Source organism: Pseudopipra pipra, chromosome 1 (assembly GCF_036250125.1).
Source record: "Pseudopipra pipra isolate bDixPip1 chromosome 1, bDixPip1.hap1, whole genome shotgun sequence".
NCBI lineage: Eukaryota > Metazoa > Chordata > Aves > Passeriformes > Pipridae > Pseudopipra > Pseudopipra pipra.
The window spans coordinates 9,400,088-9,417,280 of record NC_087549.1 but is presented as its reverse complement, the minus strand read 5'-3'; the positions used below and the strand labels follow the sequence as shown (position 1 = coordinate 9,417,280).

General features: G+C 35.8%; 1 protein-coding gene across 5 annotated transcripts in view; it reads right to left on the bottom strand.

Annotated features, from left to right (window-relative positions):
* ASAP1 (ArfGAP with SH3 domain, ankyrin repeat and PH domain 1) overlaps nucleotides 1–17,193 on the bottom strand; it is a 128,812-nt gene that overhangs the window by 26,696 nt on the left and 84,923 nt on the right. For all 5 annotated transcript variants that reach the window (XM_064644709.1, XM_064644735.1, XM_064644718.1 and 2 more), the window contains 8 exons: nucleotides 13,788–13,951; nucleotides 12,087–12,220; nucleotides 10,885–10,976; nucleotides 10,132–10,318; nucleotides 7,617–7,702; nucleotides 5,959–6,074; nucleotides 3,674–3,741; nucleotides 1,140–1,247 (listed from right to left, as the gene is read on the bottom strand). In XM_064644709.1, the coding sequence (XP_064500779.1) occupies nucleotides 1,140–1,247; nucleotides 3,674–3,741; nucleotides 5,959–6,074; nucleotides 7,617–7,702; nucleotides 10,132–10,318; nucleotides 10,885–10,976; nucleotides 12,087–12,220; nucleotides 13,788–13,951 (955 nt within the window). The remainder of the gene's footprint in view (nucleotides 1–1,139; nucleotides 1,248–3,673; nucleotides 3,742–5,958; nucleotides 6,075–7,616; nucleotides 7,703–10,131; nucleotides 10,319–10,884; nucleotides 10,977–12,086; nucleotides 12,221–13,787; nucleotides 13,952–17,193) is intronic.

Genomic DNA, 17,193 nt, shown 5'->3' with positions numbered 1-17,193 from the left:
TATCAAAAAATCATAATGTATACAAAACTAGATTTAATCTTAAGCAGGAGATACAAACTAATAATACACCAATATCAGACTAATAACGTTTTTAGAATACAAGAGTAATTTTCAGTACATATAGCCCTTTACTCAGACCAGATGATTATCCTCAAGTATCAAGTTTATTACCCCACCGATTCCCATTAAAAATAGACAAACAGTTCTGACAGATCAAATGTATTTGATGCCTGAACTAGCAATATATTCCATGATACAGCTTTTTTAAAACGTGTATAATTGCTCTTTGAAGAAATTTCACACATCAATTTTTGCCTGCTGCACGTTAATGGCTGCATATGGAGCACGATCTGTTTCCCTGCAGCTCTGGTTCAGGCTATTATCTGCAGCACAGCATCACTCATCCTCCCAAGGCTCCATGCACAGATGATCATTTTGTTCTCTACTGTCCTTGAGGACATGTAAATTATTTCAGTTCCTGAATCTTTCAGTCTCAAGTGTCACAGAAAATGAGAAGTTGTCCACATTTCTTTCTGCAGCGCTCATATAAAATAGGAGAGGTGTATTGGCACTTAGTACAGAAACAGAGCACACAGTAATTAACTGACTTGCTTAAGTAGGACACTGAGCCTCAGTTTTCATTTATTCTAGGATGGCAATTATCCTATGCCCTCAAGTTTTGTCTTTCCATTACTTCTGTCTTTAAAACCAGGAATATATAGCACAGCACAGCTTGTGAAAAATAGAGTTATTTATTCAACAACTAGGTTTTTAATTAATTTATGCAAAAAATAAGTATGTAAGCTTTGGATTTCTTCCAGCTAAAATTTAACAGTCTGGAATTCAGAAGAGGATAAAATGACAACAAAGTAATATAGATTTACTGATTTATATTATACCGTATGTCTTGTCAAAGCAAAACTTTTGAAACTCAAGTCCATAACAACCAGGTTGACAGTGTATATTCAAACAGCACTTTGTCAGTCTTTAATACAGGCCTCAAAACTATTCCCCCCCCCCCCAAAAAAAAAAACCTATAAGAAAAAAAAGGTTAAAGTAGGTCTCTAATTCCCTTTACTACCACAGATCTGAAATGTTGAGAGTTTGTGTGCAAAGCCCTCCCAGTGATTGGCACTTACCTTGTCATCTAAGTCATCGTCACTTTCATCGATTTCATTCTGCCGAAGATTCCATTCATACTCCACATGAACATGTGGGTTTAGCTTTCCTGCCTTGGCTTGAGAAAGCTGAAAGAAATAAAAATTCTTGTTAAAATGCTTGCTGTTATTTGGGTGTTAACAAACTTAGCTTTGTAATGGCAAGAAAAAAACTGAAATATTTAGAAGTTTATAACTTTTCCAGATTAAAAAACCCACACAATTCCAAGGCGTTCACACAAACATCCTTCATTTATTTGTGGTATAGAGAAACAGCTAAAAGACAAAAAGAAAAGATCTTTTTGGAAATGGCAGAAATTGCCATGTTTGACAAGCATTTGAATAGATGACATCAAGGTATACGCACAAAAGAAGGATGCATCTGGAGCCCTCCTTTAAAAACAGAAAAGGCAAAACTTATTTATAAATTCTACTATATACAATTACTGCCCCTCAAAAATCACAGTCTTTGTACTCGAATCAAAAGATATTTAACCTTTATTTAAATATTTTGCCTCTCTCTCCCTGGATGAGATCGACATATCTTAAGCACAAAATTCCTCTACTTTGCCAGCCCAAATAACATATTAAAAAACTATTACTTCAATGATCAGCAAAAAAACTAAAAGAGCAGTTCATGGTTATTCTGAGGAGATAAATTCTCCTTTCTAAGGCCTAGATTTTCTATCATTATTTATTCCTTCACATCCTTTGAAGTGTGGTCTACTAGTCGATTCAGGAAAGCCTTTAACCATCTTCCTGAAATAAAATATGTAATAAAGAAAGTATTTCCAATCTGTTATGTAAGTATTCATGAACCTACTTGAGTTGAAACTGAATTTAATTACACAGTTAAGACTTCAGTTATGCAACAGAAATTAGCTTAGTACATGCAAACACACAGCTATTTATCTTGTACTTTGTTATTGCCGGTGGTAAACAATATGCTCATTCATGTTTTTTTTTCCCCTCTTAACCATATCTCATTGCCACTTTTGAAAAAAAATGCAGAAATCATTTTCCTCTTCAAAAATAAAAAAAAAAAAAAGAGAAAAGGCATAAATGCTTTATGAGAGTTAGCTGAAATAATCAGTGAGGTATTTATGGAATTTGGATTACAACAGCTGAAACACTTAACTGCTAGATAAGCTCACTGATAACATCCCCTTGTTTTTGTTTGTTCTATAACACCATCAGTTGGTCCACATTAAGGGTAGATGTCACTTTACTGAAGTGATACTCTAAAGAAAAAAGCAATCCATCCCAATTGTCTGCTGTAAAGCTGATCTGTTTTTCAGTTGACAGAATACTCAAACTACTGGAAATGGCACTTACACGGCAGAGGTGGCACCAACTGAGAAGTCAATGACAGTACCACCTTATCAGCCATAGCAAAATGTTGACTTGTATCCCCAGAAACAGGGAAAATTATTTTGATTTCTGAAGGACAAGATATCTTGATTATGCAATGATTAATTCATGACAAGAACTTTCATTCGTCAAAGGAAAGGTATTAAAATTACCAGCTATGGAGCAAAAGTAGATATCCTTGGATCATCAAAATGAGGAAAAAAAGGAAACAGAATTAAGCAGCAAGTGACAACTGTTTTGTAAATTCTCCTGGTTTTGTCTAGCATGTGTAACTGCCACACCACTCAGACTTTTTAATACCTTGGTAGTAATTAAATTCACTTGCCTATTTAATGCATGCTGGTGGCACCTCAGAGAGCCACGAACAAACAAGCTTGCTGGTTTGATGTAGAATCCTTATTCCTGGCTAACTGCTTCAGAGGAGTACATGGGAAAATTCTTAACATATTTATTTCTTGAACACCAATAATTTTCTCTAGTGGCATCTGTTAACATCCCTCATATGTTCTCAAAATTCCAGAAGGTTTTTGCTCTGATCATGTTCAGTAGAGGGACAAAGTCCCATAGAAGCTGGTGTTCTATATTTTTTGATATACTAACTTGCAGACATTACACTTTTGCTTCTTTCTCCATTAAGCAGGTTTAAGTTGTTTCAATCCTCTTTGTAAGAAGACTTTCACCATCTCTAAACTACCTGTCCCATTAAATACAAAAAGCCAAAGCAGGAAAAGACAAAGATCCAGACCTAAAAGGTCTTGACAGATGTAATATTACAGAGGATTGTTTTGTACTCCTGATATAAAAGTCTTTAAAAAGAACTTCTGAGGTGATGAAGCCAAATGTCCTTGAATGATTTATTTAGTGGTATATGTAACCCTCCAGTGTTTAAGGTCTTCAAATATCTTGGTGAAAATAACTAGTACTACCAACAGAAGTAACATTTTTTACTTGAAGTGTTACAAAGAAAATTACTGTTGTGTTTTAAGTCAGAAAATATTCACCTATGGTAGGGCCTTCAGATCAGCACACAGCCAGCTGGGAGCAATACCACATCTGAGATACAGTGGCAATGACATATTAAGTAGATCACATTTTTAAAGCAGTAAACATTCCCCTTGCCTTTCCCCCCACAGATCCCTTCTTACCAGTTCCTCACACTGGACAGCTTTCGCTCTTTTTGCTGTGTCCAGAGCTGTCTCTCCAGCTTGGTTTACTACAAAATTAACAACACAAAAAAGAGCAATTCTTTGAGATGTCTAAAGAAACAATTCATTAAGTTTCACTACTTGTAGCACAGTAACTTCTGAAAGTGATCAAAAATATCTATTTACTCTATAGCAGCTGCAGTTCTTTAAGATTCCACTCTAAGTGCTCATGCATTTCATGTATCATCAGGTTCTTTCTGAACAGCAGCATCTGCTGGGACAGTTCCCAGATCCCTCCTAACCATCCTAGCAGAAAATATAAAGAAATTTGGTCATTTCAACCTCCATTTAAGACCTTTGCCAATAAAACTCTTACATGAACAATCAGGAAAAGCAAGTACAGAGGGTAAAATGGCTCAAAAAAGAAAACTATTCTAAGATTTAAAAAAAAAAAAAAAGTAAATGTTGATACAAGCACATTTTACTTTGATTAATATTTAGAGGTTTGAAGCCTTAATTTGAAGACATTTGAACAAGAATAAACTTAAAACTTTCTAGCTAATTTGTCTTTATAAAGGCTATAAAATGGTTTACAATTTAAAATAGCATCCAATCAGAAAAAAAGCAATATCTGAGCCCTCTGGAAGGTCCTCTGGCACAGTATCTAATGGAATCCTTGCTAGATGCTAGGAAGTCTCAAGAATCAAAAGTAAACTCCATGTTTGAATCTTTTGTGGATAAACTTAGGTAAAATGTCCATCAGCAAATGCCATGGAGCTGGAACAGAGAGTGGTCTACAGCACATGCAGACTGTAAAACATTTCTGTGATGTCAGACTGAGGTCTCATAAGCACATATGTCTATGTGAAATATTACACAGAGAATTCTAGTCAGGAATCCTAGAAAATACAAAGCAGTCATCTAGAAAGGCCTATGACTGAAAGAATTAAGATCCCTAGAAGAAGGATTTCCTTATGGAAAGATCTCTGAGATGGTTCATGGGTTTAATATGAAAAGGAATGAAAATCCAGTACTTCCTGGGTGAAGGTAACATACAGACAGCTTAAGGGACTACATAAATTCCAAACATTGAGCTCTTGAGTATAAACCTGATGTTTTAAGGTCTAAAGACAATATAAACTTCAAAAAAAACAACACAAAGAACACAACACCCTCTCCCCCCTCTCTCCCCCCCAAAAAACAAAACACCAGAAAGGTGTGAACACTCTTCTGGCTCCTACATAGGAGAGCGTTCAATGGAAAGACCAATAAACTTGCTTTGACTTGTTCATGTACCTTTCTCATTATAACTACCAAAAAAAGGTCACATTACATTCTTTGACTTATGATAATATTGAAACATATTCTAAGGACTTCTGACACTAAGCTACGTAACAGTTTTTTACAAGGAAGTGGAAAAAAATGATGACGATGAAGAAAAAGGGAGAAACCAAATTTCATACTCCCCAGTTTGCATCAACTGTTGAAAAAACTCTTCTTCTATACCATTAACTGACTGAATGCAAATGTTTTATAGACATGCTGATGACACTTAAATCCTGAGCCTAGCAAGCTGGATTTATGGAATGCCTTCCTAACTCACAAAATAGGGTAGGGAAAGGAGAGCAAGTAGAAAACAGGAAATTATCCTAGGTGTGAGCAAACAGAGATTCTTTTCCTAATTAATCTTTTGGTAAGCCACAATGAAAAATGGACTAATACAGGTACAGCAAGTGTTATACCTGTCTCACAAATGCAGATGGCAAAGAGAAGCAGAAAGGCAGCTAAGAAAGCTGATCCCTTCCCTAAACAGCGACAGTGGTGGCTGGGACGTGCTGGGTGAAACCACAGTGCCAGCTGTCATTGATGTTAACAGAAGAATTAACTGTTGTATACACAAAACCCACAGATATATGAGTGGAATTAACATGAGCAGCCACTTGAAGCATTATAACATACAAGTTCTAGATTATTTTACAATACAAACAATAAACCTAAATTCCAGGTAATTTACAATGGATCAGAAATAGAGCTCTGCAGAAAAATTAGAGTTTACCATTAGTATTTTGTATTAGAAACCTTTCTCACTATTATATTGTAAGAATTTAAGTTCCATTTCTTAACTGAATGTTTCTTTTAGGCTTGTTGGTGACAAGGTCCTCATTCTTTTGACACAGTTTTGTTTTAAAAGCTTACTTACCACAGGGACATAAATAAAGGTGGTTAAAGTAATGAAAAGAAATTTTAGGAAATTTTTATTTCCTAGTTTTAAATAATGAACTTACCTAAATCAATAGTTGGCTTTCCCCTCAAAAGCAATTTCAAACACTCTGGCTTGTTATACATACTGCAGTAGTGTAGAACTGTATTACCCAATGCTGTTTGTTTGTCCAGGTTTCCACTAAACACAAAAGAAAAAACAATCAAGACAAGTATAGTAGCTGTGCTATTCACTTCAGATTTAGCATGCCTGTAAGCAATAAATTATTAGAATCCTTACAGCACAAATATGAAGTAGGAGAAAGAAATATTTTTAAATTAAACATGACTTTCAAAGACTATGAAAAATAGTTCCAAGGACACTGGAAATATCTGAGCTGCGATTGAAAAGAACTGTGAATCTACAAATGTTAATTTAAAAAATTAATGAAGTGAAACTCAAATATTCCAGCCTAATCCTCTGTAAGGCCATTCCAGTTGTTTTCCACCCACCACTTTATTGGAATTTCTTTTTTCAAACATGCTAAATTAGTCCAATAAAAATATCTGAAAAATCATCCTGATAGAGTTAAAATAGGTCAATAAGTCCTATGCAATCAAGGAAATATGAAAAAGGTGGCCGTGAGAATGAACAATATTAGGATATACACTGAGTTAGGGAAAAACCAGCTGTGAAAAGAGGTTCACAGGGCTTTTTAAAAACTGTACTTCCTTCAGTTTTCAAGTTCTAAAACCAGGTTTCTCCAAAAATGTCACTGCAATTTTGGGATCAATATAATACATTTATAAAACAGCAAAGCAAAGCTCAGGAGATGACAGCTTTTCCCAGTGTTACCCATACTGAACAGTAAGTGCAGAGCCCACAGGGTTGTAAAGGTGCTCTTAAACTTTAGACTGAGACAAAAATACAGACAGCAGATAGAAACACATACAAGACTATAGTTGTCTGAAGAAACTGTGAAGCTTCATAACTAAACAAAATAATTATAAGTAATCATCCAAAATAAAAAATCCTTTAGTAATGCTCAGAATAATAATTTGGGCTTCAAAAACATTTCTAAAATTACAGTCTCAAACAGTTTGCAAATATTAGTAGTTTATTTTTTACTTGTTACTTCAATAACACTCTACTATAATCAGCACTCACACTTTTCATTATGTTTTTTTTTACTTCTATGAACACATCCCTTCCCAACAAAGAATATCTCAGTCAATAAACTAGATGTTGAAAATTACTAATTAAGAAGTTAATGCTCTCAATAGCTTTAATACAGTTTATTTAATACTGGAACACCTTTTTCAAAGTCTATCTATAGTCTGTTCATAATTTTCTGATAAAGATCCTTGTTTTCTACTCTTACAATTTCTTTTCATGTGTTCTGTATTTGGCACATTTACTAGCCATCCTTTCTCTACCTGAACTATTTGTTTGCATTGCTTCATATTGTCATGTGCTCTAAATCAGTGCTCTCTTGTGCTCTGCAGAGTTTTTCCTTTCATCCTATTTTTATGTAACCGCTTTCCATGTTTTTAATCAATACGTCTTTCTCTCCTCATTAGGAGCACAAAGGTCAACTCGAAGGTGCTAAATTATGCTCTTTTGGAACATATCTAAGGAGAGAGATTACAAGTGATGAGCAAACACCATCCAAGGCACTGCCAGGATAGCTCTGAACATTTACATTTTTCATGCCCAATTTAATGATAAATGAGCAATCCATACCAGTTTTGTACAAGGAAGTCAACCAGATGGAGAGAGGTTTGGTCAGCAGTCCGGACTGCTAAATGAAGTGCTGTTTCACCTGGCTCCTAAACACAAGTAAACAGAAGTTAGATTTCTGTGTCTTACTTCTGAAAAGCTTGTAATATCAGACCTAACAAGATACATGTCATTCACTCTTTTACAAGTCTTTCAACAGAAAAATACTATTAGGAAATTACGGTGAAAATGGTTATTGCCTTTCTTATCTCTAAAAGACACCATGTGCTTCAAAGGAAATGCCATCCTACTTTCTGAGATCACAGCTTTCTCAAACCCAGTTTTCCCTTTTCCCTGCTGGATGGAACGACCCTGAGAAGCCTTTAACCATTTTAGCTACTAGTAACTAAAAGGGATCCTGTCAGGAATACTGAGTGAGTTTACAGTACTTGTTGCTTTATGACACCCTGGTGAGCACCAAGCACAGCCACAATACTATTTCCTACAAAACCAGGGGAAAAAACACCACAAAAATCAGTCCCACATACATTAAATCTCCTACAGACTTGTAGAACAGTTGAAATTGGAAAGGACCTGTGAAGATCATCTATTGCAACCTCCCTCCTAAGCAGGGCCACCTAGGACCAGTTTCCCAGGACCATGTCCAGATGGCTTTGGAATATCTCCAGGAACAGAGACTCCATAAACTCCCTGGGCAAGCCGAGCTAGTGCTTGGTCATTTTCACAAAAAAAAAATGTTTCCTGATGTTCAAAGGGAACCTCCTGTGCTCCAGTCTGTGCCCATTGGCTCTGGTCCTGTCACTGGGCACCACTGAAAAGAGCCTGGATCTGCCTTCTTTGCATCTTCCCTTCAGGTATTTACACACAATGCTGAGATCCCCCTGAGCCTTCTCTGAGCTGAACCCTCCCCTCAGCCTTTCCTCAGGTGAGGGGGTGCTCCAAACTCTCACATGTTTGTGGCCCTTCATTGCACTCTCTCCAGTATGTCCAAGTCTCTCCTGTTCTGGGGAGCCCAGAGCTGTGGCCTCATCAGTGCTGAGTAAAGGGAAGGATCACTGCCCTCGACCTGCTGGCAATGTTTCAGTGCTGCCTAGAATAAATACCACTGCTGGCTCATGCTCAGCCTGGTGTCCACCAGGACCCCCAGGTCGTTAGAGACCAAGCTGGGTGGGTCTCAGCATATATTGGTGCATGGGTGGTTTGCCCCAGATACAGGGTCTCCTTGTTGGACTTGAACTGAGTCATACTTTATTTTCTATATATATATCATATGCATTAATGCATTTAGATAGAAAAGCTGTTTAATTCCATTTAAAAGTTGCAAAAGAAGTTAATCTAGATCCAGATTTCTTTCACTCCTATTGATCATAAAGGACATTTTTAAAAAGCATATTACAGTACGTATACTTAGAATTAAAGTCCAATTTAGAAAAAAGATATTTCTTTATTAAACATCAGAGAACTTACAGTGGAGAATGCTGCTGTTAATGTCCTAACTGCAGACTACATTTCACTTGGTGCTGATACCTTTCTAAGTATCACTGCCTGTAATAGCTGAGAAGCACTAAGGAGCTAATTCTGTGCTAACTGCTGTGGATGACAAATACAGAAAGCTTACCCTGCAGTTAGAGAATTTGTCATGTGTTTCCATGATAAGCACTCTGTGATAACTCAAGTGCTGAGACTATATTGAACTTATCCCCTTCACTTCATACAGATACTTCATATTGTGTCCTTTGCCATCTTAGCTATTTTCATACAACTCGTTGAAAACATTCTGTGACATCTCTCCAAGTTCGGTTTAAAAGTGATGGGAGAAAACATTGCTGAGCAAGTGGTTACACAGCATTGATTATCTATAAAACCATGTTATTTTGCTCATAAGCAACATTTCTCCAAGGAGAATTGAGGTCAACTAGGACTGATTTTTCAAAAAAACCAAAAACCTGTTACTGACTTCAGAAGGAAGATCAAGTATTCAGAACTTTATTAAAAAAAAAACAAACAAACAACTCTTCTCCTAGTTGAAAGACTCTGCACTTCTGTAAATGTTTCATCAGAAGCTGTGAGGGTATCAGATTTATTCTTTCCCCATCCACAGTAAATAGAGACTTGTAGACAGTCAATAATGTTTTCCTTCAGCAACTATTTTAAAAGCAGGTATGATACTGTCTGTGATGTCAGGTGACTCTGCACTATCAAGTCAAGTCTCCTTTCTCTGGGCCTTTTCCTAAAAGAGATACATTGCAGAACAGGTGCTTTTCAACATATTAAAGTTGCAGCAAGAACAGTATAGGATATCACTATTGCATTTCACACTCCTTTAGACCAACTGATGACAACAGATAGTGTTCTTTTCCCTCTCCACAAGGATGTTACACTACAGAAAAGAAATAAAACCCCACCATTTTCATCTGTTATTTTGCTTGTTTTAGCATCAAAGGGAGCAGACCCAGGTCCTGGGCACTTTACAAATACACATTATTTAAAATACTCTTTGTTTACCTGATAAGCTTACCTGTCCAGGCTCCAACAGTGGCTCCATTAGCTCTACCCCCTCTGCATAGACTTGAATTAGTGCAAGTAAATCCCTGGATTTGACAGCCTCAAGTAATTCACTCAGTTTAGCTGCTGCAGATGTACAAGTCTTCCTAGAGAACTTATGATCTACATATTTAGCAGTGATAAATTCTTTACGTGCAGTCCTGTGGGGTGTGAAAATAGAGCTTGCTTTAGAAATTTTTAGAAAAATGGGTCAACGATTTTAATTTACAATCACCTTGTCTAACTCAGGAGATAAGAAGGGAAGAGGAAAACTATCTGATAAAAAGTGTGTTATTTATTGTTATGCTGCATGTCTTTCTTGCAAACAAGCACAAAATACAGTAAGTACATTGTCAAGTTTATCCTCTCTTCTTGTTATATATGAAAATCACTCTGACTCTGGGGACTAAGACCAAAGTAAAAACAGAGCTGGTATCATTTAGTCCAACTGTGTTTATTACCTGAAGGGATTCTATAAAACTCAAAACCATTCAGGATTCAAATAATGAACCTTGAAACCCAAACTCAAAATATTTCTACATTGAGAAGCTGAGGTAGCTAAAATGTGGCTACATAACTTCTAAGAAACTCCACAGTTGGAGTAAAAATTCCCACTATTCTGCCATTCTAGCCTTCCTCTAGCTTGGTTACTGTTTAAGACACTTTACATCAAATATATATTCCACAGTAAGCTTAATGTTAAAGATTTTAGAGATTAAAGACTTACATATCACTTGATGGACTGGGTTTAGGTGAAGGACTAGGTAAATTCCCTTCCATAATATCATTAAAACTAGTATTTCCTACATTCTTGGCCAGCTGAAATAAGAAAAAGAATAAATGACAGTGAGGGCTTTTGGGGTCTAACAGCAATCTAAAAAATGGACTATTAATGTGCCTTTTCCACACTACTAATAAAAGACGGAACACGCAGGACTGCAAAATGAAAGGACAATGATTGCATGTAAATATAGAGCAATTAAATAAAATTTTAAGTGTAAATTCTCTCATCTCAGAACTTGTATGATAGACTTTACAGTCACAGCTGATTGCATTTCAAGTCAATCTGCCTCTAATGCAAAAACCAAAATGAGAATGAGGAATCAGCAGCATGAACATTGAAATGGTGCTGGTACACTGATCAGGAAGCTACTTTTGGAAAGAAGGTATTTGGAAAGAAGCATGACCTATTGAAGGTCATGCTTAGCAAAATTTGATTTATATTAATAGTAACTTTCCAAACAACTCGGTATTTCAAAGAGAGAGATAGTGCTAATGTTGAACCTATACCCAAATCCAGAACTGCCTTCTATCTTCTCTCAATTTTCCTGATCGAAATTTCTATAACAAGTATCTTCTCTCAGGCCAAACACAGCTGGGGAGTGATAAACCTGCTACAATTGTGTTTTTTTTTATTTCTCCATATTTTTTTTTTTAGTAGTCTCGCATCAAATTCCTTTCATAACTTTAATATTATAGGGTTTCTTCCATCAAATTAAAAGATTCATCCAACATTTTTCTGTCAAAATTAGCATAGTCATTCTCACTTGCCAAGTTAAATTAGCTTTCCTTTGTTTTAATTGCATGCAATTTTAGACTGCCTTGATTTAGGGTCAAGGTCAGCTATTGAGAGACAAAATTCTGATGGCACTAATCACAACAGATGTCAATACTCATTCTGCAAAACCCCAGGAAATGAACAAGAGAAGTGAGAAATCACCAAAACTATCAATAATAAATAATATTATATAATATATAATTATGCTCCTATCAAATACATACAAAATATGAAGGAGGTGTTCTACAAAAACACATTCCTTGAAAAAAATTAACTGTAAATTATATATCTCAATGCTTCCTATATATATGTCATCAATTGTCTAAAAAAAAAAAAAATCACCAAAAATCATCCAAATTAAAGAAACTTACCAAGAGTTCAGATGTTCCTAATTTGTCTAATTCCAAAGACTGGATTCGAGAAATATGGACACCCATTTCTCTGTGTATTCCAGAACACTCAATGCAGGTTAAAATGCCCAAATTAGTTGATAGCCATGTTGGATCTGAAGAATGGAAAAACAACGTATTTAATCAAAGTACAAGAAAAGGTTTTCAGTGGTGGTAAGAAATCCCAATGTATTCGGAAATGATTCCTCATTTAATGTTTTAAAGAACGGAAATGTATGGAATATTCTTAGGTTTTTTCTCCAAACTGCAGTGCAAATTTAACCACAAGTTGCTACCAATGGACTTCAGTTTTTCAGATTTAGAGACAGTCCCAAAGGCACTGAATTTAGACTTATAAATTCATACTTAATGAATATATTTCAATACATTTAGGATTTATTTCCTGTACAAATAGCATAAGGCTTTTAATTCCTGTTTTTAAAAGGAACAGATCTCCTAAATTTGACAACCTCTGAAGTTTTGAAATTTACTTCTTAAACTTTAAACAGTCCTTTATAAAAGATTGACCATATAATTTTCCAGTATGTAAAACAGTAGTATGTTGTAGAAAATTTAAGGAATGCTAGCTAGTCCAGGAACAAAAATAAATAAAAAAATAAGTAAGAATTGCTGTCATGGAGAAGATCTGCATGAAATATTAGAATAGATCTTATACTATGAATGCTACATAAGAAGCATGACCAGTTTTTAAGGAAAAGAAAAAGCTCCAGACACACTTTGTACACATACATGTCTTCAAATTATTCTCTTCCTTGACCTTAAGTAGTAAGCGCTGAAGCATTAGGTCAAGAGTTTTAAAGCAGCAAGCTGGGGTGCAGGAGTGAAGCTTAAAACTTCACTATAAATTAAAAGATGAATGAGAACTGTAGTCTGAAGTTTCTGTAGCTTTGCATAATGAAATAATTGAATGAACTGATTCCAGGATTTGACACAGTTATATCCCAGTTTGTATTTTTATCTTGCTATTTCTTATTTGGATGAGGAAGCATCTGCAAAATACATACTATCTACTCAGTTCCAAATAAGCATCACTTTCTTGAAGTGTCTCTTTAGATGAGAAAGCTGCAACAGCTGCCAGCTACCAAACCAATTCAGTTGTGCTGGGTCAAGCTGCCTCCACTCAAGCTTTAAGCAACACTTAACTGACCTGTAACTCTGTACTTCTGAAGACATCATCTTGGAAGATTTCAACTCTGGGTTTCATTCTTTGTACAAGACTACTTATTCCAGCTCTGAATAGTTCTGATACTGCAATTCCAGTAGTCTCATGCCAAGATAAAACCTCAGAGTAAGATCCTGGCTAGGTCAATTTTTCCACAATCATTGTCTAAATATTACTCACTTCTACTTAGTAGCATGCACAGGATCAGTGATGCCAAGCAACTTCCATTCAAGTGCAACAAGCATCTAGACACAGTGCAACAAGAACAGTTCAAACTCCAGAGGGGCTTGAACTGCTGGAAGTAAGCACAGACAACACACAAAAATATTTTAGTGAATTAAACAGAACTAACGTAGGAAAGTCATATTTCTTCTTTTAAAAACAGGCTGAAGACTGAGAAACACATCACTTAGAAAATTAGTTTGCACTCTACAAACACTTCTTTAAAGAAATTACTTAGATCTCAACAAGATGGTGATGACATGAACAAATTGAGATACCTGGTGAGCCACAATCACAACAGACTTCATTTCCGGGTAATCTCTGTATGTCATCAATAATGGCTTTTGTCAGATCCTCTAAACTGTTTTCCCCTGTGCTCTGCTCTCCACGGAATGCCATATTTAATGCTTCTTCTTTGCTGTTAGTCAATACTGATATCCATCTAGCACAAGATAAAGACCTTAATGAAGATCTGCATTTGCAAATACAAGTTAATCTATAAACTGTAGAAAGCTTGCCAGGAACAAAATATTAATGGGAATTTAGGGAAGGACTCTATTGTGGGAGAGACTGAAGAGGGGAAAAAGTGAGAAACAAAAAGGAAAGATTTGAGAAAAGGTAAGTAAGAAGGAGAAGAGACAAATAGTCTTAATTAAAACATCCCTTTGGTGAACAATTTTAAAGCCAAAGCAGTACAGTTCAAGTTTCTCAAGTAGGTGGAAGCTGCAGAAGAGAAAAGGGGCAATTAAAGCTCCTGTAAATTTAACCACTTTAAAAGGTGCCCAAAATCTTCCTGAAGTCTATCCTGTTATTAAAAGAGAAAATTATAACCCCTACTGTGCATCTTTCTCCTCACAGAGGTAACAGCAAGCACCCTTGTGAATATGTTGATGCCCAGTTGCCTTTTAAAATGGAGGTCTCCGTGCACTAATCAGAGTCAGACTGTAATGCCCAAATTAATTGCCATGGTAACCAATGGAGTAAGGTAGAGAGGACCACAGGAGAGTAACCATATCAATAGCCAACACAAAATTTTAGGAGCAGCTCTTGACTGCAACAAATCAAGACTCTTTAATGATATTTCAGGCACCAGTTCCTCAGCCCCTCTCAACCACTTGTTTACAGGTTTTTGTTTACACAACGTTTTAATTAAAACCAAACAAACCCCCTTCTCAGTGGCTGCGGTGCTACAGGTGGAAATAAAGAGGGAAAGCAGTTACACTAACAACAAGCACATTGCAGATGCAGTGTTGCTAATTTAGAAAAAAAACTTGTTAAAAAGAAATCCTCCCAGGTGTAGTGATTTTAGATGTTTTTAGATCCACTGCAAATATCCTTTTTTACACATAAATATTTTAAATTGGCAGAGTCCTCAATACATTTCATATTTACAATATCCAGATTGTCTGAAATCATCAGTCTTCTGAAATGTGCTAAAATGGCTGTACATTATACACTTCACACATCTATGTCTTTTAAATTTTTATGCACACAAAATAATCTGGGAACTTGTGCTTAAAAGAAAATGCTTTAAAAATACTGAAAAATCAACCTCAGAAACAAAAGAGAAATTTAAAGTCTTGAACACAAATTTGCTCCATAGTTTGCATGCTGAAAACAATTAAATTTATATCTCTTGTTACATGAGAGGAGCCCACACTAGATGGCATTCTTCTGCAATTTTTCAGATGAAATCCAATGCTATTAAAAAAGAGGCAGCAGTGTCTTGCTTGTCTGTTATTATAGCAATGTTTGGTTAAATACACAGAGTAAAATAATAATTAAACTCAGACAACATTTATTCTGACATTTGTTGACAATTTCTTTCAGGGCTACAATTTGATTAGTTTGTTAAAAAGGCAGAATTTAAACAAAACTCAGCTATGCAGTAACCATTAAAAAATTATTAGATGCAATTATAATAAACACAACTCAACTGAGCCAGCTGTTAGTTTGATATAGATTTCCTTATTATGAGTATCTAAACTGTCAGAGCAACGATTTATTTTGGTTGCATTTGCTCAGGTAGAAAGAACCTGCTCTTCAAGGCTGCCTGTCACTGGTGTCACCTGTGGGTCAGAGCAAGAGGCACTGCAGCGTCAGCTCTTCCCAGACACAGCCCAGGCAGCACCAGCACAAGGACAGGCACACTCTGAATGACTGGTGCTACTCACACAAGAAGTGCCCAGTTGGTCACCAGGCCTGCCTGCCAGGCTGTGCACTCAAAAATAAACAAATCAAATCAGTAAATATAGGATGTTAATTCAATGTCAATAGTTTATAAAACTGCCTTCTGACAGCTCTTCTTCCTCTTTTTCTTATCTGTATTAGTCTTTTTTTTTTTCCTTTATAAAAAATATATGTTTGGTTTATCTCACAATACTGCCAGTGCCAAACTAACAGTCAAAAAGCTTCTGGTAATACTTTGTACTGTTCTCTCAAATAATTTTAAAAGTCTTAAATTTCATTATCTTCTTGTTTTAGGACAAGATAAAAAGCTCAAGTTGTGCCAGGGGAGGTTAAGATTGGATATTGGGAAAAACTTCTTCACAAAATGGGTTGCCAAGAACTGGAATAGGCTGCCCAAGAAAGTGGTTGGGCCACCATCCCTGGAGGTATTTGAAAGGTGTGCAGATGTGGCACTTGGGGACATGTTTTAGTTGTGGTCTTGGCAGTGCTTGATTAATGGTTGGACTCAATGATATTAAAGTTTTTTTTCCAACCTAAAGATTCTACGATTCTATTCTATCTAAGACAATAAAAGAGGTTGTCCAATTGTCAATTAAACTTGTTTGTCTGAATCTCAGAAGTTTCTTATGATCCTTTAAGGCATTTTGTTTGCTGGAGATTCCTGGTATGGAAGAAACTCACAATGGTAAACAAAAATCTGGCATCATGTGTGCCTTCAGAAAACAGAAGGAATTTGTTATCTTGGATGGACCAGACTGTCGCTCAGATTCCTCTTATTTTTCTTCAGTATTTTCAAGCCAATACAAATCTCTCTCCCAAAAATAGCAACCATTGGGTTTTTCGGTCTGCAACCAAAGTTTATCTGTCTCTTCTGACAAGCACTATTGCAACATTGTTTTTTCCAGGTAAACACATAAACAGAACAAGAATAGCACAGTATCTTTCAAATATTCAGAAATAACCCTTTTCGTATGGAAGAAGCAACAGATAGTATCAAGACCTTCCAATTCAATCTTTCCAAAGTAAAAAATGCCTGAGGACTGTTGCTAAAATCTAGACTGAAGTTAGATGTGTGTTTCTTCATAGAAAAATTTCTGAATCTAGCTTTGTTTATAATCCAGGTGTTTCCTGTAGATATGGATATACCCTTGACCTTCAGAAAGAGGATTGAAAAGAACTAAAAGGTCATGTCTGGATTATGTTTGTCCCTAGCCACAGTTACAAAAAAATAGAAAGCAACTATTATTCTCTAAGTTAAAAAAAAATAAATCTGGTTACGTTTCTTATAATCTACACATAAAAATATATTATATATGCACATACATAAACAGACTCCCCATGCACCTCCTCTCCCAAATACACTGTATTTTATCTACTAGACAAACCAATAATCCACTGGGAATTTAAGGACTGTCAATCTGTTCAGACAGCTGCCTGGATAAAAATCAAGAAATACACTGGACTGAAGGAAGTGTTTAAGGGGAAGCAATAATA